This window comes from Mustela erminea, chromosome 1 (assembly GCF_009829155.1).
Source record: "Mustela erminea isolate mMusErm1 chromosome 1, mMusErm1.Pri, whole genome shotgun sequence".
NCBI lineage: Eukaryota > Metazoa > Chordata > Mammalia > Carnivora > Mustelidae > Mustela > Mustela erminea.
This window is the reverse complement of record NC_045614.1, coordinates 20816682-20836039: the sequence shown is the minus strand read 5'-3', so window position 1 is coordinate 20836039 and position 19358 is coordinate 20816682. Positions and strand designations below refer to the sequence as shown.

The 19358-nt window shown below is 39.7% G+C and overlaps 1 protein-coding gene across 6 annotated transcripts in view; it reads right to left on the bottom strand.

Moving 5' to 3' along the window:
• DOCK3 (dedicator of cytokinesis 3) overlaps positions 1-19358 on the bottom strand; it is a 562865-nt gene that overhangs the window by 42471 nt on the left and 501036 nt on the right. For all 6 annotated transcript variants that reach the window (XM_032320930.1, XM_032320975.1, XM_032320941.1 and 3 more), the window contains exons 28-32: positions 13392-13486; positions 11129-11204; positions 10492-10592; positions 10169-10227; positions 7819-7967 (exon numbers count right to left, since the gene is read on the bottom strand). In XM_032320930.1, the coding sequence (XP_032176821.1) occupies positions 7819-7967; positions 10169-10227; positions 10492-10592; positions 11129-11204; positions 13392-13486 (480 nt within the window). The remainder of the gene's footprint in view (positions 1-7818; positions 7968-10168; positions 10228-10491; positions 10593-11128; positions 11205-13391; positions 13487-19358) is intronic.

Below are 19358 nucleotides of genomic sequence, written 5' to 3'. Positions count from 1 at the left end.
AAATTGGAAGGGGAGTTGAACCATGAGAGACTATGGACTCTGAAAAACAACCTGAGGGTTTTGAAGGGGCGGGGGGTGGGAGGTTGGGGGAACCAGGTGGTGGGTATTAGGGAGGGCACGTATTGCATGGAGCACTGGGTATGGTACAAAAAACAATGAATACTGTTATGCTGAAAAGAAATAATAAAAAAAAAGATTCTCTCCTTCCCTCTGTCCCTCCCCCCACTTGCGTGAGTCCATCCTCTTTCTCTCAAATAAATAAATAAATCTTAAAAAAAATAAATAGATACAAATTCTCAGGCTCTCAATGGATCAGAAACTTGGGAAGGAGAGAAGCAATCTGTTTCAGACACGCCCTCCAGGTAGCTCTGATACCTATTCAAATGTTAGAACTTCTGTGTTAGGCAAAGGAGCTGGTGATGGAAGGCTCTGGGGACATGACTTCATCACTCTCTGCAGTATTGATAAAGGAAGAAGTTATTAGGAGAAACTGAGAAATCCAAAATACGGGAATGCTGAAGATCCATGTATGCAAAACCAATGTCTTTAAGTCAAATGAAATGCTAAGTTCTGCAAATATATCGTATCACAATTGGTAATACTGACAATTTCAGGTTTGCACAGTTACTTTTATCCTATGGAACCAATATTCCTAAAGTGACAAGTGACACCTTGTTACTCATTCATTCAACAAACATCTGTCCTGTGACAACCAGCTGCCTCCTTCAGAACGAGATATTTCCCTCTCTCAGGCTACGTTTTCTTGCTTACAAAGCAGTAAGAGAGGTTAACAGTCCTCTTTGGTATCCCTGTGTGCTAGCTCTTGGGAGCACTCCATGAATGCTGGTTTTGATTTTCATCTCCACGAATCTAGCATGTCTCAGGTACCACGATGGGTTCTAAGGAGTAAAAGCACAAGAAACTGCCCTGGCCCCAAGAGCTAGCTCATCATCTCAAAGAGGAGGCAGGGACAACAGCTGACTCATCTCAGCACACTCAGTGCTTGGGACAGCGCACACAGAGAGGGTGGCCTGCAGTCTAACACATCAGTGGACAGCAGCATTTTGAGAGAAGAGGTGTTGTAAAAACTTAACGAAAGCTTTTGCTCTTTGATCCAGCAATTTTAGGTGAAAAGTTCACCTAAGCAAATAATTAGGAATGGATATATTTTTTGCAATATTAGCAACAAATATCTGGAATGAACCTAAGTTTCTAAAACTAGGAGCCTGACTAAAACCATAGCAGTCTAAGCCATGAATGAAGAGTCTGTGGCCTTCAAACCCACAGTATGGTACTGCGGAGCATGAACTGGCAGGAAGAGACAGGGATGACAAGATGCTACTAAAAATGAAAATTTAAAATCAATACACACAATGGTCCTTGAAACCGCAATATACACAATGACTCCATTTTTTTTTTTAAGTGTAACAGTATTCATTGTTTTTGCACCGCACCCAGTGCTCCATTCAATCCGTGCCCTCTCTAATACCCACCACCTGGTTCCCCCAACCTCCCACCCCCCTGCCCCTTCAAAACCCTCTTTTAACTTAAAAACTTTGATGTATGGAAAAAAAAAGTCTAAAAATGACATACGTCGCCCCCCACCCAAGTTACTAGTTAGGTAGGTTATGGATTAGATTTTTTTATTATAGCTTATTACAATTTTAATTTTTCTACATTAAATAACTACTACTTTTATAATTAGAAGAAATAATTTTAGTAGGTAGGAAGTAGGGGAGTAGTTAACAGGGCCAAAGCTGTGGAAAGCACAATTGGAATCAAGACAAAAAAGTCATTAAATTTTGGTGATTAGAGGGTGATGGATGATTTTGAAGAAAGCAGCTTCAACAGAAGTGGATACATACAGATAGGAGGGTGCGAAGTGGAAAGGGGGGGGTGCAAAGAGTAGATTACTTTTAAAAAATATATGATGGGGCATTTTTCAAAATTCTGGAACAAACAATCCTAAAATCTGTAAGGAACCAGAAAAGACCCTGAATTGCCAAGGAAATGTTGAAAAAGAAAAACAAAGCGGGGAGCATCACGTTGCCTGATTTCAAGCTATATTACAAAGCTGTGATCACCAAGACAGCATAGTACTGGCACAAAAACAGATACACAGACCAATGGAACAGGGTAGAGAGCCCAGACATGGACTCCCAACTCTAAGGTCAAATAATCTTCAAGAAAGAGGAAAAAATATCCAATGGAAAATATCCAATGGAAATGGAAATAAATGGTGCTGGGAAAATTGGACAGCTATATACAGAAGAGTGAAACTCGACCATTCTCTTACACCATACACAAAGATAAACTCAAAATGGATGAATGACCTCAACATGAAACAAAAATCCATCAAAATCCTGGAGGAGAACATAAGCCAGATCAACTTCTCTCAAAATATGCCTCCAAAGACAAAGGACACAAAAGTACAAATGAACTTGTGGGACTCCCATCAAGATAAAAAGCTTCTGCACAGCAAAGGAAACAGTCATCAAACAAAGAGGCAACCCATGGAATGGGAGAAGATATTCACAAGTGACACTACAGACAAAGGGCTGATATCCAAGATCTATAAAGAACTCCTCAAACTCAACACCCAAAAAACAGATTATCACATCAAAAAATGGGCAGAAGACATGAACAGACACTTCTCTAAAGAAGACATACAAATTGCTAACAGACATATGAAAAAGTGTTCATCAGCATTAGCCATCAGGGAAATTCAAATCAAAACCACATCGAGATACCACCTTATACCATTTAGAATGGCAAAAATTAACAAGGCAAGAAACAACAAATGTTGGAGAAGTTGTGGAGAAAGGGGAGCCCTCTTACACTGTTAATGTGAATGCAAGTTGGTGCAGCCACGTTGGAAAACAGTGTGGGGATTTCTCAAAAAATTAAGAATAGAGCTGCCCTATGAGTGGGCAATTGCACTGCTAGGAATTTACCCCAAAGATACAGATGTAGTGAAAAGAAGGGCCATGTGCATCCCAATGTTCATAGCAAGAATGACAATATCCAAACTGTGGAAGGAGCCAAGATGTCCTTCAACAGACAAATGGATAAAGAAGATGGGGTCCATATATACAATGGAATATTAACCAGCCATCAGAAAGAAAGAGAATGAATACCCAACTTTTGTATCAACATGGATGGGGCTAGAAGAGATTAAGCAGAGAAAGTCAATTACCATGTGGTTTCACTTACTTGTGGAACATAAAGAATAGGAGAAGGAAGGGAAAAGTGAAGGGGGGGAAATCAGAGGGGAAACGAATCATGAGAGATTGTGGATTCCAAGAAAGAAGCTGATGGTTTTAGAGGGGAGGGGGGTGGGAGGATGGGTTGGCCCAGTGATGGATATTAAGGAGAACATGTATTGCATGGAGCACTGGGTGTTATACATAAACAATAAATCTTGGAACTCTACATCAAAACTAATGACACACTGTATGGTGACTAATATAACATCATCGTCATCATCATCATCATTATTAATAAATAAATAAAACAAAGAATACCTGATAGGGAGGTAGCAGCAAGATTTTTCTAATCAGGGATAACAAGGTTTACATGGCTTGCTAGATAACAATTATTCACAATAGTCTTTTTGGGGGAAGGGGGATGGGAAGAGGGAGAGGAAGAGAGAAACCCCCCCCTTTTTAAAAAAGGTTTTATTTATTTTTTTGAGGTGGTGGACAGCACTAGTAGGAGAAGGGGCAAACGGAGAGGGAGAAGCAGACCCTCTGCTGAGCAGGGAGCCTCATGTGGAGCTCGATCCCAGGAACCTGAGATCATGACCTGAGCTGAAGGCAGACACTTAACTGACTGAGCCACCCAGGCACCCCTGGAGAGAGAATCTTAAACAGGTTCCATGCCTAGCACATAGCCTGACATGGGGCTCAATCTCACAATCCTGAGATCATGACCTGAGCTGAAATCAAGAGTCAGACTCTTAACCAATTGAACCACTCAGGTGCCCCATGGCAGTCTTAATGGGGGAAAGAACAGAACTTAACAGCTGAGTCTTAAAGTGTGAGACAAATGAGTTCCTAGTTAGTCTTCCACAAAGGTAACCTTCTTTATTCAATAGTAGCAATGGGGGGATGCAGCCTAGCCCCTCTTTTAACAGACTCAGATGACCCATGGTACAGTTCTGCAATGCCATCCATTTCTTGGTAAAAGGTTCTCTCATCAGGCATTGGTGAATTTGGTACAATTAAAAGGCTGTGATGACACAAAAAAGCAGCAGACCTTTTCTGTTTGAAGTTATTATTTCCCAAAGAAATAAAGGCATTAGGACTGCACACTCCAAAATGGATTATTATGTTAAAAACTCTGTTTACCCATGATAAAGAGCATCTATGAAAAACTTAGAGCTAGCTTCATACTTAACTGTGAAAACCAAATGCTCTCTCGGAAGATTAAGAGGAAAGCAAGGAGATGCACTTTCATCACTCTTATTAACACCAGACCAGAGGTCCTAGACAGTGCAATGAGGTAAGGGAAAAAAAAAAACCACAAGGAGTGCCTGGGTGGCTCATTCAATTAAGTGTCTGACTCTTGATTTTGGCTCAGGTGATGATCTCAGAATTGTGAGATCAAGCCTTGCTTTGGACTCTGCACTGGGTGTGGAGCCTGCTTAAGATTTTCTATCCCTCTTCCTCTGCCCCACACCCCAATTCACCTGCACACACACTCTCTCTCTAAAAAAAAAAAAAAAAAAAAAAAAAAAGTAAAGGAAAGGAAAAGAAGGGACATACATACAGATCAGAAAGGAATAAAACTGTCTCTGTTTGAAGGTGATAGGATTATCTAAATAGAAAATTCCAAGGAATCTCCAAAAACCTTCTGGAAGTAATAGTTTAGCAAGGGTGCAGAAAATAATATTACTATACAAAACAATTATATTTCTATGTTCTAGCAACAATTGAAAAGTAAAATTTAAAAGTCAGAGTAATTTATTACAGCACCAAAAAAATAGGAAATGCATATAACTTAACAAAATGTACAAGCTCTGCATACAGAAACTATAAAACATTAATGAAATAAGTAAAAGAATACCTAAAAAAACGGAGAGACACATTGCCTTCATGGACTAGAAGTATTAAGTATTACTAAGATATCAATTCTTTCCAATGTGAGCTACAGAATACAATGCAATCTCAACCAAAATCTCTGCAGGAATTTTTGCAGATATTGACATGCTAATTCTGAGACATAAAAGGAAAAGGGACTAGAATAGCTAAGACAATATTGGAGAGAAAAAGAACAAATTTGGAGATTCACACCAATTGATTTTTAAGACTAACTCTAAAACTACCATAATCAAGACACTCTGGTAATGGTAAAAGATAAGACTTCAATGGAAAGACTAGTGAGTCCAGAAAGAGAACTTAACACATATGGTGAACTGATTTTTGACAAAGAATAGTATTTTTTTCAATAAAAGGTGTTGGACAAAGGAAAAGAAAAAAGAAAAAGAAAAAGAAAAAAAGAAAAAAAAAGACTCTGACCCATACTTCACACCTTATACAAGTGTTACCTCAAAATAGGTAATAGATCTAAATATAGAATTATAAAACCTCTAGAAGAAACACAGAAGAAAAAATTTTGTGATCTTGGGTTAGGCAAAGAGTTCTCAGATATGACCCCAAAAGCACGGTCTATAGAAACTGGACTGCATAAGAATTAAAAATTTTTGTTCTGCAAGAGATACTGTAGTAAACGGAAGAAAGCTAAGAACTAGGAGGAAATATTTGTAAATCATATATTCAACAAAGGACTGACATCTAGAATACATATGGATGTATATATCTATATATCTATATATCTATATCAACAATAAGAAACTCAAAACTCAACAATAAGAAAACATAACACAATTAAAAATGGACACAAATTTTGCATAATCATTTCACAAAAGATGATATAAAGATGGTAAACAAACACATTAAAAGATGCTCATCATCATTAATCATTAAAGAAATGGAAATTAAAACTACCATGATACATAACTATATACCTCTTAGAATGGTTAAAATAGGGGCATCTGGGGGCTCAGTTGGTTAAATGTCTAACTCTTGGTTTCAGCTTGGGTCATGATCTCAGGGTTCTGGGATTGAGCCCTGCATCAGGCTCTGCACTCAACAGGGAATCTGCTTGAGGATTCTCTCTCTCCCCCTCTCCTTCTGCCTTTCTCTTCCCACTTGTACTCTCCCCCCTCTCTCCTTCTCTCTTTCAAAGAAATAAATCTTAAAAAAAAAAAAAAGAATGGCTAAAATAAACACGTAAATAAATGGTATTGAATTCTGGTGAGCATATGGATCAACTATAAGTCTCATACATGCTGTTGGGATTTCAAAGTGGTATTGCCATTTTGTAATAAAATTTGATAGCACGTAATAAAGTTAAACATACATTTACCACAATATCTAGCAACCCTATTCCTAGATCTCTACCTAAAAAAATGGAAGTTTATATTCAAACAAAAACCTGTAAAGAAATGTTAGCAGCTATATTCACAATCAACAAAAAGTGGAAACAATGCAAATATCTTTCAAATGGTGAATAAACTGCCATGGAATACTACTAAGCCATAGAAAAACCAACACGTGCAACTGCGTGGATGAGTCTCTTGATGGCATTACGCTGAGTGAAAGAAGCCAGTCTCCAAACGCTACAGTTTACATGATTCCATTCACATGACATTCTGGAAAAGGCCCACCTACAGTGGTACAGAATAGATCAATGGTTGCCATAGGTTAAAGATAGGGGGAGGGTTTAACTACAAAAAGGAAGCAAGATGGAATTTTTTTTTTTATTGTGTTATGTTAGTCACCAGCAAGATGGAATTTTTAGGAATTTAGAAAATCTTGATTGTGGTGGTGGTTACATGACTATGTGTTTGCCAAAATTTACAGAACTATAAATCACAAAGAATAAATTTTACTCTTAATAAATTAAAAAATAAATAAATAATAATTTAAAAAATTATTGTTTGCCTGGTCTGCTCCTCACTGTTATAGTCACTCACTTTAATTAAGATCACTGGTTCATCCCAAGCCACAGAGTTGGGAGGGAGCTTATTGGAAAGTGGTACAGTCTCCAACCCAGTACGGAAATTTCCTAGAGGCCCCCTGGGACTATCTGCTTGACAATCACCAGCAAAGAGGAACTCCCCATCCCCTAAAGCAGGTCAGCCTACACTAGGCAGTTCCTGTTGTTAGCAAGTTATTTCTTTTATTAGCTAAAATCAGCTTCCCTACCACTGATCCCTACTGATCCTAGTCCTATTCCCTGGAGCTACATATAGAAAGGCAGGGGACATCTCCTCTACCTTAGAGGTAGCAGAAGATTTGCACAAAGGCACAGCCTAAAGCTATTTAGTAAGAAGCTAAGGGCTTATTTATATCTCCTATGCAAGAGTCCATGAAATTCTGGGTTACCCTGAGCCATGAGAAGTCATCTGGTCTCGGTTCTAGTCATAGGAATGCCAGAGAGGGAGGACAACATGCTCCTGGGGCCCTCTCCTGAATGAAGCTGGGAGGTTACAGTCCTAAACCATTCTCTCCTTGAACAGAAAGTTTCTTTCTCAGATGTTCATTTCTTTCCTTTGATTATTTTCTCTAACTTCATAAAGAAAATCCACAAATCAAGTCTGGCTGGCAAGGGAAAACCCTTGAGCAGGATTCAAGATGGTCAAACTACAGTCCATTCCCAGTGGAACCACATTCTGGCCATTTGGGTCACCTGCCTGGGCAGAGGGGTCTATCCAGAGGAGAGTACCCTGAACACGGGCGGGTGTTGTCTTACCTGTTTGAAGTTGCCATTTTTTCTCTGCTCCCAGTCCATCATGTCATGAAAGATGGGAATCATGATATTCCGCACTTCTGGCTGTGGGACCAGTGTCACACCCAGAAAAGGACCAATCATTCCAGGAATAAAGTGGATCTTATGTTCACCTGAACAACAAAACCCAATATATATTAGTTTATGCTTTCTTTGGTCCCTCTATGGAAGCTTCCCATGTGGGGCCACAGTACCTACTTTCAAATGCCCTGGAAGCAACTGAGAATAAAGCAAGTTTTCCCCTATGGCTTTCTGAGATACTCCTTTTCTTGGCTTTTTAGAGTTCATAGATAAAACTGGTCTAGCCCAGCTAAAATAAATGTTCAACAGGCATTTATTAGGAAACTATCTTTCCAAAGAATTAATGGGAGGTTCAGCAAACTACCTGAAAATCATTCTGAGGTCAAGGAACAGAGTTCACTACTTTAGGCAGAAGAGGATTTGTGAGTAACCCTATGATAGTTCCAGATTGTTGTGTTCAGTCTTGATTTAGCAAGGAAAACCCGTATATTTCTTCTTAAATACAATACACTATCCCTGGGGTTTCTACCTCTTGTCCAGAGGATTTTAAGTGGTAAGATGTTCATAGCCCCTGGTCCAGCTGCTAGAGGCCTGAAGTTCATGAGCATTTTCACTGCCTGTGCTCAAGTATGCCCAAGAAGCCTCCTCCTGAGTTAGCAGGAGCCTCCTGCACAACCCTACCCAGACAGAATGGTTTAGAGGCTCTGTCTGTATCCTCCCTGTCCCTGACCCTTGTCTTCTCATGGTACTTCTGATGGCAGTACCGCATCTACTCAGGCCAGCTCAACACAGCTTCCAACGTCCTTATGAGGCCTTTCTACGGCAAGTGGGTGATGCAGGTTTCCCTGAGACTGGCCTGCAATCTGGGCCATGTTCCCAGAAGGCGGGGCAGGTCCTGAGGACTGTGGGACAGAACTTTCCTCTTCCTTGCAGTGGTAAAGCAGAGTGAGCCATCCTCTAGGGCTCTGCTTTTGGTCCTTCAGAGACTATAAAGGAGATGAAGTATGGGCCTGTGTAATGACTGCTAAAGCCAAGTTAAGTCAGTTCTTGAGGACCAGAAAATACCATCTGCACCAGGAAAACAACAACAACAACAAAAAACAAGGCAGGAATGGCTTTATCAGGCAAACCTGGCAACTTTTTTGATTTTTTTCCATTGTGAAAGCCTATCTAAAGAGCAAAGGTAAGCCCTGAGGCTGACTCTATATATTCCCATCTTGGTATTTGGTACAGTTTGTTAGCACCTTGTGTTTCTGGGAATTTCAGAGTCAAGTTTAGGGTTAAAATCTATACCTTGACCATGCTGGATGCAGGGTGTAGGAGTATGGAAGCTGGAAAGCCTGCTTGGTGCAATGTATCCTCACTAACGGAGGGAAGCCCTAGTGTTCACTGGCAGGAATACTTCACACCTTGTCTGCTGCTTCCGGGACTGTAAGATTTTATGATCATCATTCCTAAGGCCTCAGAGCCATGAGTAACAGCCAGGAAGAGTGACTGCTTCTCTAGCATCCCAAGAGGCCACTTAGAAGCCTCTAGTACCAAAGGATGGCTCTTCTCATCACCAGGGCAATCAAAGGACTCCACCAAACACTGACAATTTTCAGGATATTAGAGAAGCTGTTGAAGGAAAGGGAGCTAAAATCAATTTCCCCTAGAGGCTGCGATTCCCTTCTTGCATGCAGTCCTCATGCAGACGGTGGCAGAAACCTGATCTGCAGGGTCTGAATACCAGAGACCCAAAAAGTGTTCCAATATTTATGAAAACGAATTGCTGCCCTTACTCATGTGTGGCGTGTCTGCAAGGTCTCTGCCTCACTTACGAATGATGAACAGTGACGAACGTACAGAACTGCTGGATCCCTATAACTGTACACCTGAAACTGATATGACACTCTGTGGTAACTCGAGTGGAATTAAAATTTAAAAAAAGATCTATGCTTCTGAACTGCAACATCTGCACTGGGACATGGAGAACACAGAAGATTTTACCAGCATGAGTTCTCAAGCTGGGAAAAACTCCCAGAGCCTTTATATTCTTCTTCTTTGACTTTAGTTCTCGAAAAGGGGAGTGTGCATATGTATTCCTGGGGTCTTGCTTCTCAGCCTAACTCTCCCTGCCGAGAGCTCTGTGCACATGTGCTGTACCATCCGGCTGAGGTGTTACGTTGAAGATATGTAAAGGTCTCTTGGGCCTGAATTAACATCCATAAAACCTGGGAGAAGTTATTAGTCTTGTCACTTTTTATTTGGCTATGCAATATGTGCAAGGGAAAAATAGGGAGAAGAGACCTACCCAAATTCTGCCACATGCTGAACAGTTCATAAGCCATCATCACACGCATGTCCCCATACCTGGAAATAGTAACACAGGAGCCAGATTTCAGGGGGAGAAAGTTCAGGAAGGCAGGGCTACAAACCCCATAAGGTCAGCACTTCAGCACTGTTTCTAATGTGTCCCCCAATACTAAGTCATTTGGCTCTCAACCAAACTCTCACAATTGGCTCCTTGGGAAGCTACCCAGTGAGAACCTTGTGGACGTCTGAGGAGCCTCTCAACTGAAACACAACCCCATCTGGGCATGTGGTAGGGAGGTGAAGAAGAGACATATGTCTTACTTATCTAGAATCTTCTTCCTCTTGGCTGAAGTGATGATTTCTAGCTGAAGGCTTGGCTGATTTATGAACAGAACTGCCAGGCTAAAATAAGAATTCCACACCTAGAGAGACAGAGAAAGAGAAAACATGTGACAGCACGAGTCCTTAACCTTACAAAGAGAGATTCTAAATATATGGATGTAGCACAGAATTCATTTCACAATTTTAAGATCTTGATTTTTTTTTCCTTTTTAAGTATCTTTGCAAACGGAACTTTTTTTTTTTTCTTTCTTGACTCCTTGAAACCCATAGTTTTGATTCTGGCCTAGAAAGCCTACTCCTGGAGGTCTGGCTCCCAGCACCTCCCACAGGGGCACTCTAAGGGTATAGCCTACTCACTGTCAAACTTGGAAGTGGTTCAATGCTATGAACATACTAATAAACCAAACCCAGTAAGCTTGCCCCAGCTCCCAGCCACCCATCTGACAGCTAGGTAAGCCCTTCTCAATTTCCTGACCTGAAAAATTGAGAGCAAAATAAAGTTGTTCTTAGTAAGCAAAACCAAACCCAGAAACAAAAACAGTGAGCTTTTTTTTTTTTTTTTTTCTGGCTTTCTAGTGTTATTACAAAGACAGTGATGGATTTCAGGAGCTCCTACCTTAAAATCGAAGTCTGTCTCTGTGAAGTTCTTGTGCAGTGCGGAAGACAGGTACTGGACAGTAGTGACTATAATACTGCAGTAAGGGGACAAGGCATTGGTGGAGTTAAAAGACTAATGATGGCATCCAATAGCTGAGCATCTCTGACCTATGAGCTAAAGCCTTGAGTACAACTTGCTTTCATATAAGATGTGATTACAAAAGAAAGAGATAGATGGCACAAACCTCACAGAAAGCATTTCTTGGAGAAATGCCCCAAAGTTGGCAGCATAGCACAGAACATCGGTGGGTTCTATGCCCGGCTCTGCCATTACCTGGCCTTGGCACCACTGCTGTCTGGGCCTTAGTTTCCCTGCCTATAAGTGTGGATGGGAGGAACTAGTTGGTTCATTAGGATTTCTTCTAGTTCAAAGAGTGATTCTAGTATTTTGAGGACTTCTGGGTAATGAAGGTATATGACTATCAGAGGACTTACAGTGTAATTTTATTATTTTACTTGATAACAAGGGTTTTTAATGATTAAATCCCTACTGTTGTCACATACTATTATTTGTATCTATAAGCTATTTGTTTTCAGCCTTTGGCCTAGAAAATCACTCTCAATTTTAGCCTGGGTATACATAAGGAGCAATGGAAGGCTGCCTTGCTGAAGCCGAAGGCATAGGTTCAAGTAGAGAGGAAATGAAGTGGGACAGGCAGGTAAGGTTCTGACTACAGAGGGCTTTGGGTGCCTGGCAAAGTGCTTACACTGAGCACCTTGGCTTTGGCCCAGGAGGTGACAAATTTGAAAGGCAAAATCCTCAAAAGAAGAGGCGTTACTATAGGATCAGCTGAGGGCCCTGAAGTACTCCGAGGAGAGCTAAGAGAGAACAAGAAGGAAGGGTGCCTGGGTAGCTCAGCTGGTTAAGCATCTGCCTTTGGTTCGGTCATGATCACAGGGTCTTGGGATTGAGCCCCATGTCGGGTTCCCTGCTCAGTGGGGAGCCTGCTTCTCCCTTTCCTCCCCACTTGTGCTCTCTTGCACTATCTCTGTCATTATCTCTGTCTCTCTCTCTCAAATAAATAAATAAAATCTTAAAAAAAAAGAAGAGGGAATCAAATGGAAAATCCATTATTTGAGGAAAAACATGTGCAACTTTGTTTATAACCATTCTTCTGTTCTGTACAAAATGTTTACAGTTTTGAAAAAAAAAGTACCCTATAAAAGGTAAAGTGAAAACGATGCTGATACATTGCTAATATATCTAACATAGATAATATCACTACATTCTGCAAAATGCCAACATAAAAAGCAGATCAGTGTGCCTGGGTGCTTCAGTAAAACATTGGACTCTTGATTTCAGCTCAGGTCATGATCTCAGGGTTGTGAGATTGAGCCCCACATTGGGTTCTGTGCTGGGTGTGGAGTCTGCTTGGGATTCTCTCTCTCTCCCTCTGCCTCTCCTCCCCTACTCTCTCTCTCTCTCCCCCAAAAAGAAAAAGACGAAGACAAAAGAAAAAAGGAAAGCAGATCAGTGGGAGAAGGCAGCAGGTTAGACCGTGGAGGCCAAGTGGAAGGGGTCTTTTCCCAAGTAGAGGGAGACCACATAAGACAGCATCTTACTACCTGCAATCGTCTGGTTTGCCAAGTAGAAGCACAGGCTAGAAATATGAATGGAACAGACTATCTGGGGGCAGACTAAGAGTGAATTCTGTCACCAGAGTCAGAAGTGGTCAGAGCCTTATAGCCAGGTCTTGGGTGGATAATTAGCACTAGCTGTGGGAGGCAGGCAGTTTCTGGCAGACAACAGAAATCAAATCAAGAGGAGGACTTGGGAAAGCTGCCTGAAACTAGAGAGCCAAAGAGGCCAGTGGTGCATGGAACAGGCCTCCCTCAAGGAGGCATTTTCTCTGGGTATTATTATTTCACATCCTTTACATTCCTTTTCTATCCTTACCATGACATCTCTGCCAGTCACTTAAGGCTCCATTTTGGACTATCTTTAACACTTTCTTAATCTTGAACTTATGGTAAATGGTCAAGTCCTGCTGATTGTGCCTCCAAATATTTTTCAAATTTACCCTATCTTCTCTGTCACCATGGCCTTGGCCAGGATCTCTGTCTTGCTTTCTCCCTCTGCCACACACACACACACACACACACACACACACACACACACACTCACACACTCACTCTCTCTCTCTCTCTCTCTCTCCCTGTCTCTCTTTCCTTAGTCTGAGAATAGCTCTGATGATGCTTATGCAGGGCCCGTCCACACTCACTTGCTTGTAAGAAGTCTCATCACCATCCAGTCCCGAGGGAAGACACTCATCTTCATCAGGTTCCGGAACACACAGAAAATCTTCAGCAGGAATTCCTGATCCAGGAGGAAAGTCTGATGTGAGACACCACCACTACCACTACAGCATGCCTTTCCTTAACAGGGTTCTCCTGACCTCTAGACCATGAGAATGGATGGCATTAGTAGGTTAGATTCTGGTTCGTTTTGTGAGTTATTTTCTTTTGGGGGCCTGTATGAAAGTGAGATCTAGGCACTCTCTCAGGTCAGGTGGGAACAGATCCAAACTGGGTAGCCTACAGACAGCTCTGGACCCTGAGCCCAGTGCCCAAAGCGCAAAGCATGAGGAAGGCTGCAGTCCAGCAGAACTGGTATCCAGTTGGGCCTGTGGGTCACATTATTTGGGTCATGGCCCTTGAACACTGGACTATAAGAACCTGCTTTTTGGGGAGTGCTTGGGTGGCTTGGTTTGTTAAGTGTCCAATTCTTGATTTTGGCCTAGATCATGATCTCAGGGTCTTGAGATCAAGCTCCATGCTGTACATGGTTTCTGCTTCTCCCTCTTCCTCTGCCCTGGCTCACATGCTCTCTTTCTCTCTAAAATAAATAAATCAAATCTTAAAAAGAAGCTGCTTTCTTGAATGTAAAGAACACATTGAGAGGAGGGGCGTCTGGGTGGCTCAGTTGGTTAAGCTCTGCCTTCGGCTCAGGTCATGATCCCAGAGTCTTGGGCTCATGGATCCCATGAGCCCCACATTGAGTTCCCTGATCAGCAGGAAGCCTGCCTCTCCCTCTCCTTTGACTTGCTATTCCCCCTGCTTGTGCTCTCTCTCTTTGTCAAATAAATAAATAAGATCTTAAAAAAATGTAACACATTGACAGAAGAAGCATTTTAGGAATGGCAGAGTAAAGACCTCCAAAATGTGCTCGTCTATGAAAATAATGAGAACACTGACAAAGCAGGTTAAGCAAAGACTGGCAACAATCCAAGGAGTGTTATTCAAGAAAAATGGTTGAATCTCAATAGAACAGTGAACTTTGTTGCACTTTGGCTTGTTCCATTCCCATCCCATTCCTCTTTCTACTTTGGTGGTATATCCTCCAAAACAAACTACTGTAGAACCACAGTGGTAATGAATTCCTGGAAAGTGCCACCCACCCACCCCCAACTGCTACTTTTTATCTGTTCTTCAGCAACCTGGGAAATCCCCATTCAGAGGGCTTATCTGATCTGACCCAGAGCTCACTCAATGAGAAGAGCCTTTTACCTAGGGCATATATGGGGAAAAAATGAGCCATAATAATTTAACATCCCAGCTGCTTGAAGCAACCATATCATTAGGACATCAAAAAAATTTCCAAAAGACTGAAAAGAAAAATCTGGGGAATGAAATATCTATAGGGGACTTTGAAAAGCTCTGACATATTCCTGGGAACTTAGAAGTCTACACATGTGTTCAGGGCTGTACATATTCCCAGGAAAGACCTGAGAAGCTTAAACTCTCACTCTGGTTGACTTTGAGGCTCTATGTGAAGCAGGAAGTGAAGGCTAAGGCAGTAATGTAAACTGCTGGAGCACTGAAAATGAGTCCCAACACACACATACGGGTATTTAGCAAAGTATTAAAGACTTACTGACTTAAGGCATTTAAGGAAATTTCTGTCTGGCTATTAGCTGACCACTAAGCTAACTGAATGAAGACCTTAGTGGCTGTACATAACAAAGAACACAGACATTCAAAAATTAGTCCAAGAAAGTCACTAAATAAGTAGCAAACAAATATCAACATCAACAACAAACCAAAAAAAGCAACAACAACCACCCCTGGGATGTGGTGGGGGATCTGATTTTGAGAGTTACCATATTATTTAAATTATCCAGCTTTTAACAAAAAAATTATAATACACAAAATTAAACATGAAAGTATGCCCCATACACAGGAAAAAAAGAAGTGAACAGAAACTTTACCTGAAGTAGCTCAAATGTTGGACTTACTAGGAAAAGCCTTTAAATCAGCTGTTATAAATATATTCACAGAACTAAAGAAAACCATGCTTAAAGAATTAAAGAAAAGTACAAGAACAGTATCTCATCAAATAGAGAATATCAATAAAATAGATAGAACTTATTTTAAAAGCATCAAATAGAAATTTTAGAATTTGAAAGTACCATAACTGAAATATAAATTTTGCTAGATGGGCTCATCAGAAGATTTGAATTGACAGAGGAAGGAATCAGCAAATTTAAAAGGTAAGTCAATTGAGGTTATCCAGAGGAACAGGAAGAAAATGAAGAAAAACAGAGCATGTGGGATACCATTAATTATGAAAACATACAAGTAAGAGGAGTGTCAAGAGAGATGGGAGAAAAAGAGAAAGAGATTTTGAGTAAATATTTGAAGAAATATTTAAAAAATTTCCCAAATTTGATGAAAAATCCCTTTAATCTACACATCCAAATAGCTCAATGAACTCCAAACAGGATATAAATCAAAGAAATTTATATACAGACATATCATAGTCAAAATGTCAAATGCCAAAAACAAAGATAGAATCTTGAAAGCAAGAAGAGAAAAAAATTTTATCATGTACAAATTATTCTCAATAATAACAGGTAACTTACAAGCAGATATGGTGGAGACAAGAATGCAGTGGAATGACAAATTCAAAGTACTGAAATAATAGAGAGTCAACTAAGAGTCTTAAGTCTAGCAAAACTATCATTCAAAAATTAAATGTTCAAAAAACATTTAATTTAATTAAATTTAAAAATTTAATTTTTTAAATTTTAATTTAAAAAATTAAAATTCTCTGATTAAAAAAAAAGCTGTGAGAATTTGTTATTAGTAGAACTGTTATTAGTAGAACTGCCCTAAAAGAAATGCTAAAGGGAGTCTCTCAGACTTAACTAAAAGGACACTAGACAGTAACTTGAATCCATGTGAAGAAATAAAAACCACTAGGAAGATAAAGGTGAATATAAAAGGTAGTATATATGTTAAGTTTGTAGCTCTTTTCCTATTTGATTTACAAAGCAACTGCATAAAGCAATAATTATAAAACTACATTGATGAGATTATAATGCATAAATATGTAATTTATATTATAGTAACAGCAAAAAAAGAAGAAAGGATTGGAGCTTTATTGGAGTGAAGTTTTTGTATACTATTAAAGTGAACTGGTAGAATTGAGATGTTAATTGAAATTCCCAGAGCAACCAATAAGAAAATAGCTTTAAAAATATACCAAAATAGAGGTGCCTGGGTGGCTCAGTGGGTTAAGCCTCTGCCTTTGGCTTATGATCTCAGGGTTCTGGGATCAAGCCCCGCATCAGGCTCTCTGATCAGAGCCCTGCATCAGGCTCTCTGCTCAGCAGGGAGCCTGCTTTCCCCTCTCTTTCTGCCTGCCTCTCTGCCTACTTGTGATCTCTGTCTGTCAAATAAAAAAAATATATACTGAAACAAACAAAAAAGGAATTAAAATTACACAGTAAAAATATTTAACATAAAAGAAGCCAGAAATGGAGGAACAGAGGAACAGAGAAGATATAAGACAGATATAAAACAAATAGCAAAATGTAAATGTAAAATCCTAACTTATTGTAATTATAGTAAATGTAAATGGATTAAATATTCTAATCAAAAGGCAGAGATGGGGAAATGGATAAAAAATAAACATAATCTAATTATACATGGTCTACAAGATATGTACTTTAGATTCAAAGACATAAATACCTCAAAAGTAAAAGGATAGGAAATATATACAATAAAATGGGTATATACACAAAATAGAACTGGTGTGTCTATGTTAATATTAAACCACATAGGCTTTAACAAAAACTGTCATTAGAGACCAAAAAGGGAAATTTTATAATGACAAAAGAGCCAATATGTCTGAAAGAATTACTATAGACCACTCCATCCAACAATAAGCAGAATACACATGGAAGGATATATGCATTTCTTCTCTAGGACAGATCATATGTTAGTCCATAAAGAAAGACTCACTATATTTAAAAGAACTGAAATCATATAAAGCATGTTCTCCAACCTCTATGTGAGTTAGAAATGAATGACACAACAAAATTTGGGAAAGTAGGGGCACCTGGGTGGCTCAGTGATTTAAGCCTCTACCTTCAGCTCAGATCATGATCTCAGGATCCTGGGATCGAGCCCCACATCGGGCTCTCTGCTCAGCGGGGAGCCTGCTTCCCCCTTCTCTCTCTGCCTGCCTCTCTGCCTACTTGTGATTTCTGTCTGTCAAATAAATAAATAAAATCTTTAAAAAAATTTGGGAAAGTAAAAAATATGTGAATTAAACATTACACTCTCAAATAACCAATGGGTCAAAAAAGAAAGCACAAGTGAAACAGGAATAGTTTGAGATGAATAAAAATTAAAACACATCAAATCAAAACCTATGGGATGAAGCTAAAACTTATAGCTCTAGTGCCTATATTAAGAAGATAATGATCTCAAATAATAACTTACCTTGTGCCTTAAACTAGAGAAAGAAGGGCAAACTAAACATAAAGCAAGCAGAAGGAAGGGAATAATAAGTGAAAAAGAGAATAGAAAAATAGAGGAAAAAATGAAACCAAAATTTGGTTCTTTGAAAATATCAACAAAATTGCCACTAAGAAAATAAAAAAGAAAAAAAAAAAGAAGACTCAATTACTAAAATTAAGGATGAAAGAAGCCATTACCAATGTTAGAGAACTAGAAAGGATTATAAGGGACTACTATAAACAAATGTATGCCAGCAAATTATATAACTTAGATGAAATGGACAAACTCTAAGAAAGATACAAACAACCAAAATTCATTTAAAATCAAACAAAATCTGAACAGACTTATCATAAGCAAAGGGATCAAATTAATAATTTAAAACCTTCAAACAAAGAAAAGTGGAGCACCAGATGGCTTCACTAGTGAAGTCCACCAAATATTTTAACTAGAATTAGTACTAATATTTGTCTTTTTTTATTATATCCACTCTCAGTGTGAAGTAGTATCTTTAAAAAAAAAAAATTATTTATTTATTTATTTATTTGACAGACAGAGATCACAAGTAGGCAGAGAGGCAGGCAGGAGAGAGAGAGAGGAGGAAACAGGCTTCCTGTGGAGCAGAGAGCCCAATGTGGGGCTTGATCCCAGGACCCTGGGATCATGACCTGCGCCAGAGTCAGAGGCTTTACCCACTGAGCCGCCCAGGCACCCCAGTGTGAGGTAGTATCTTATTGTGGTTTTCATTTGCATTTTCCTACTGACTAATGACATTGAACATCTTTTCACGTGTGTTTTGGCTATTTATGTACCTTCTTTGGGGAAATGTCTATTAAAATATTTTGCCCATTTTAAAATTGAGTTACCTTTTCAGTCTTGAGTTGTAAGAGTTATTTATGTATTTTACATACAAGCCCTTTTTTTTTTTAAGATTTTATTTATTTATTTATTTGACAGAGAGAAATCACAAGTAGGTGGAGAGGCAGGCAGAGAGAGAGAGAGGGAAGCAGGCTCCCTGCTGAGCAGAGAGCCCGATGCGGGACTCGATCCCAGGAACCTGAGATCATGACCTGAGCCGAAGGCAGCGGCTTAACCCACTGAGCCACCCAGGCGCCCATATACAAGCCCTTTATTAGACATATGATTTGCCAATATTTTCTTCCATTTTGTGGGCTTTCACTTTCTTGTTGGCATCCGTTGAAATATAGAAGTTTTTAAAATTTAAATTATCCAACCTAGAGTACATGATTAGTTTCAGATGTAGTCTTCAGTAATCTATCAGTTGCATGTAACACCCAGCGCTCATCACATCATGTGCCTCCTTAATGCCCATCACCCAATTACCCCATCCCCTACACACCTCTCCTCCAGCACCCTCAGTTTCTTTCCTAAAATTAAGAGTCCCTCACATGTTTTTTCTCCCTCTCTGATGACTTCCCATTCAG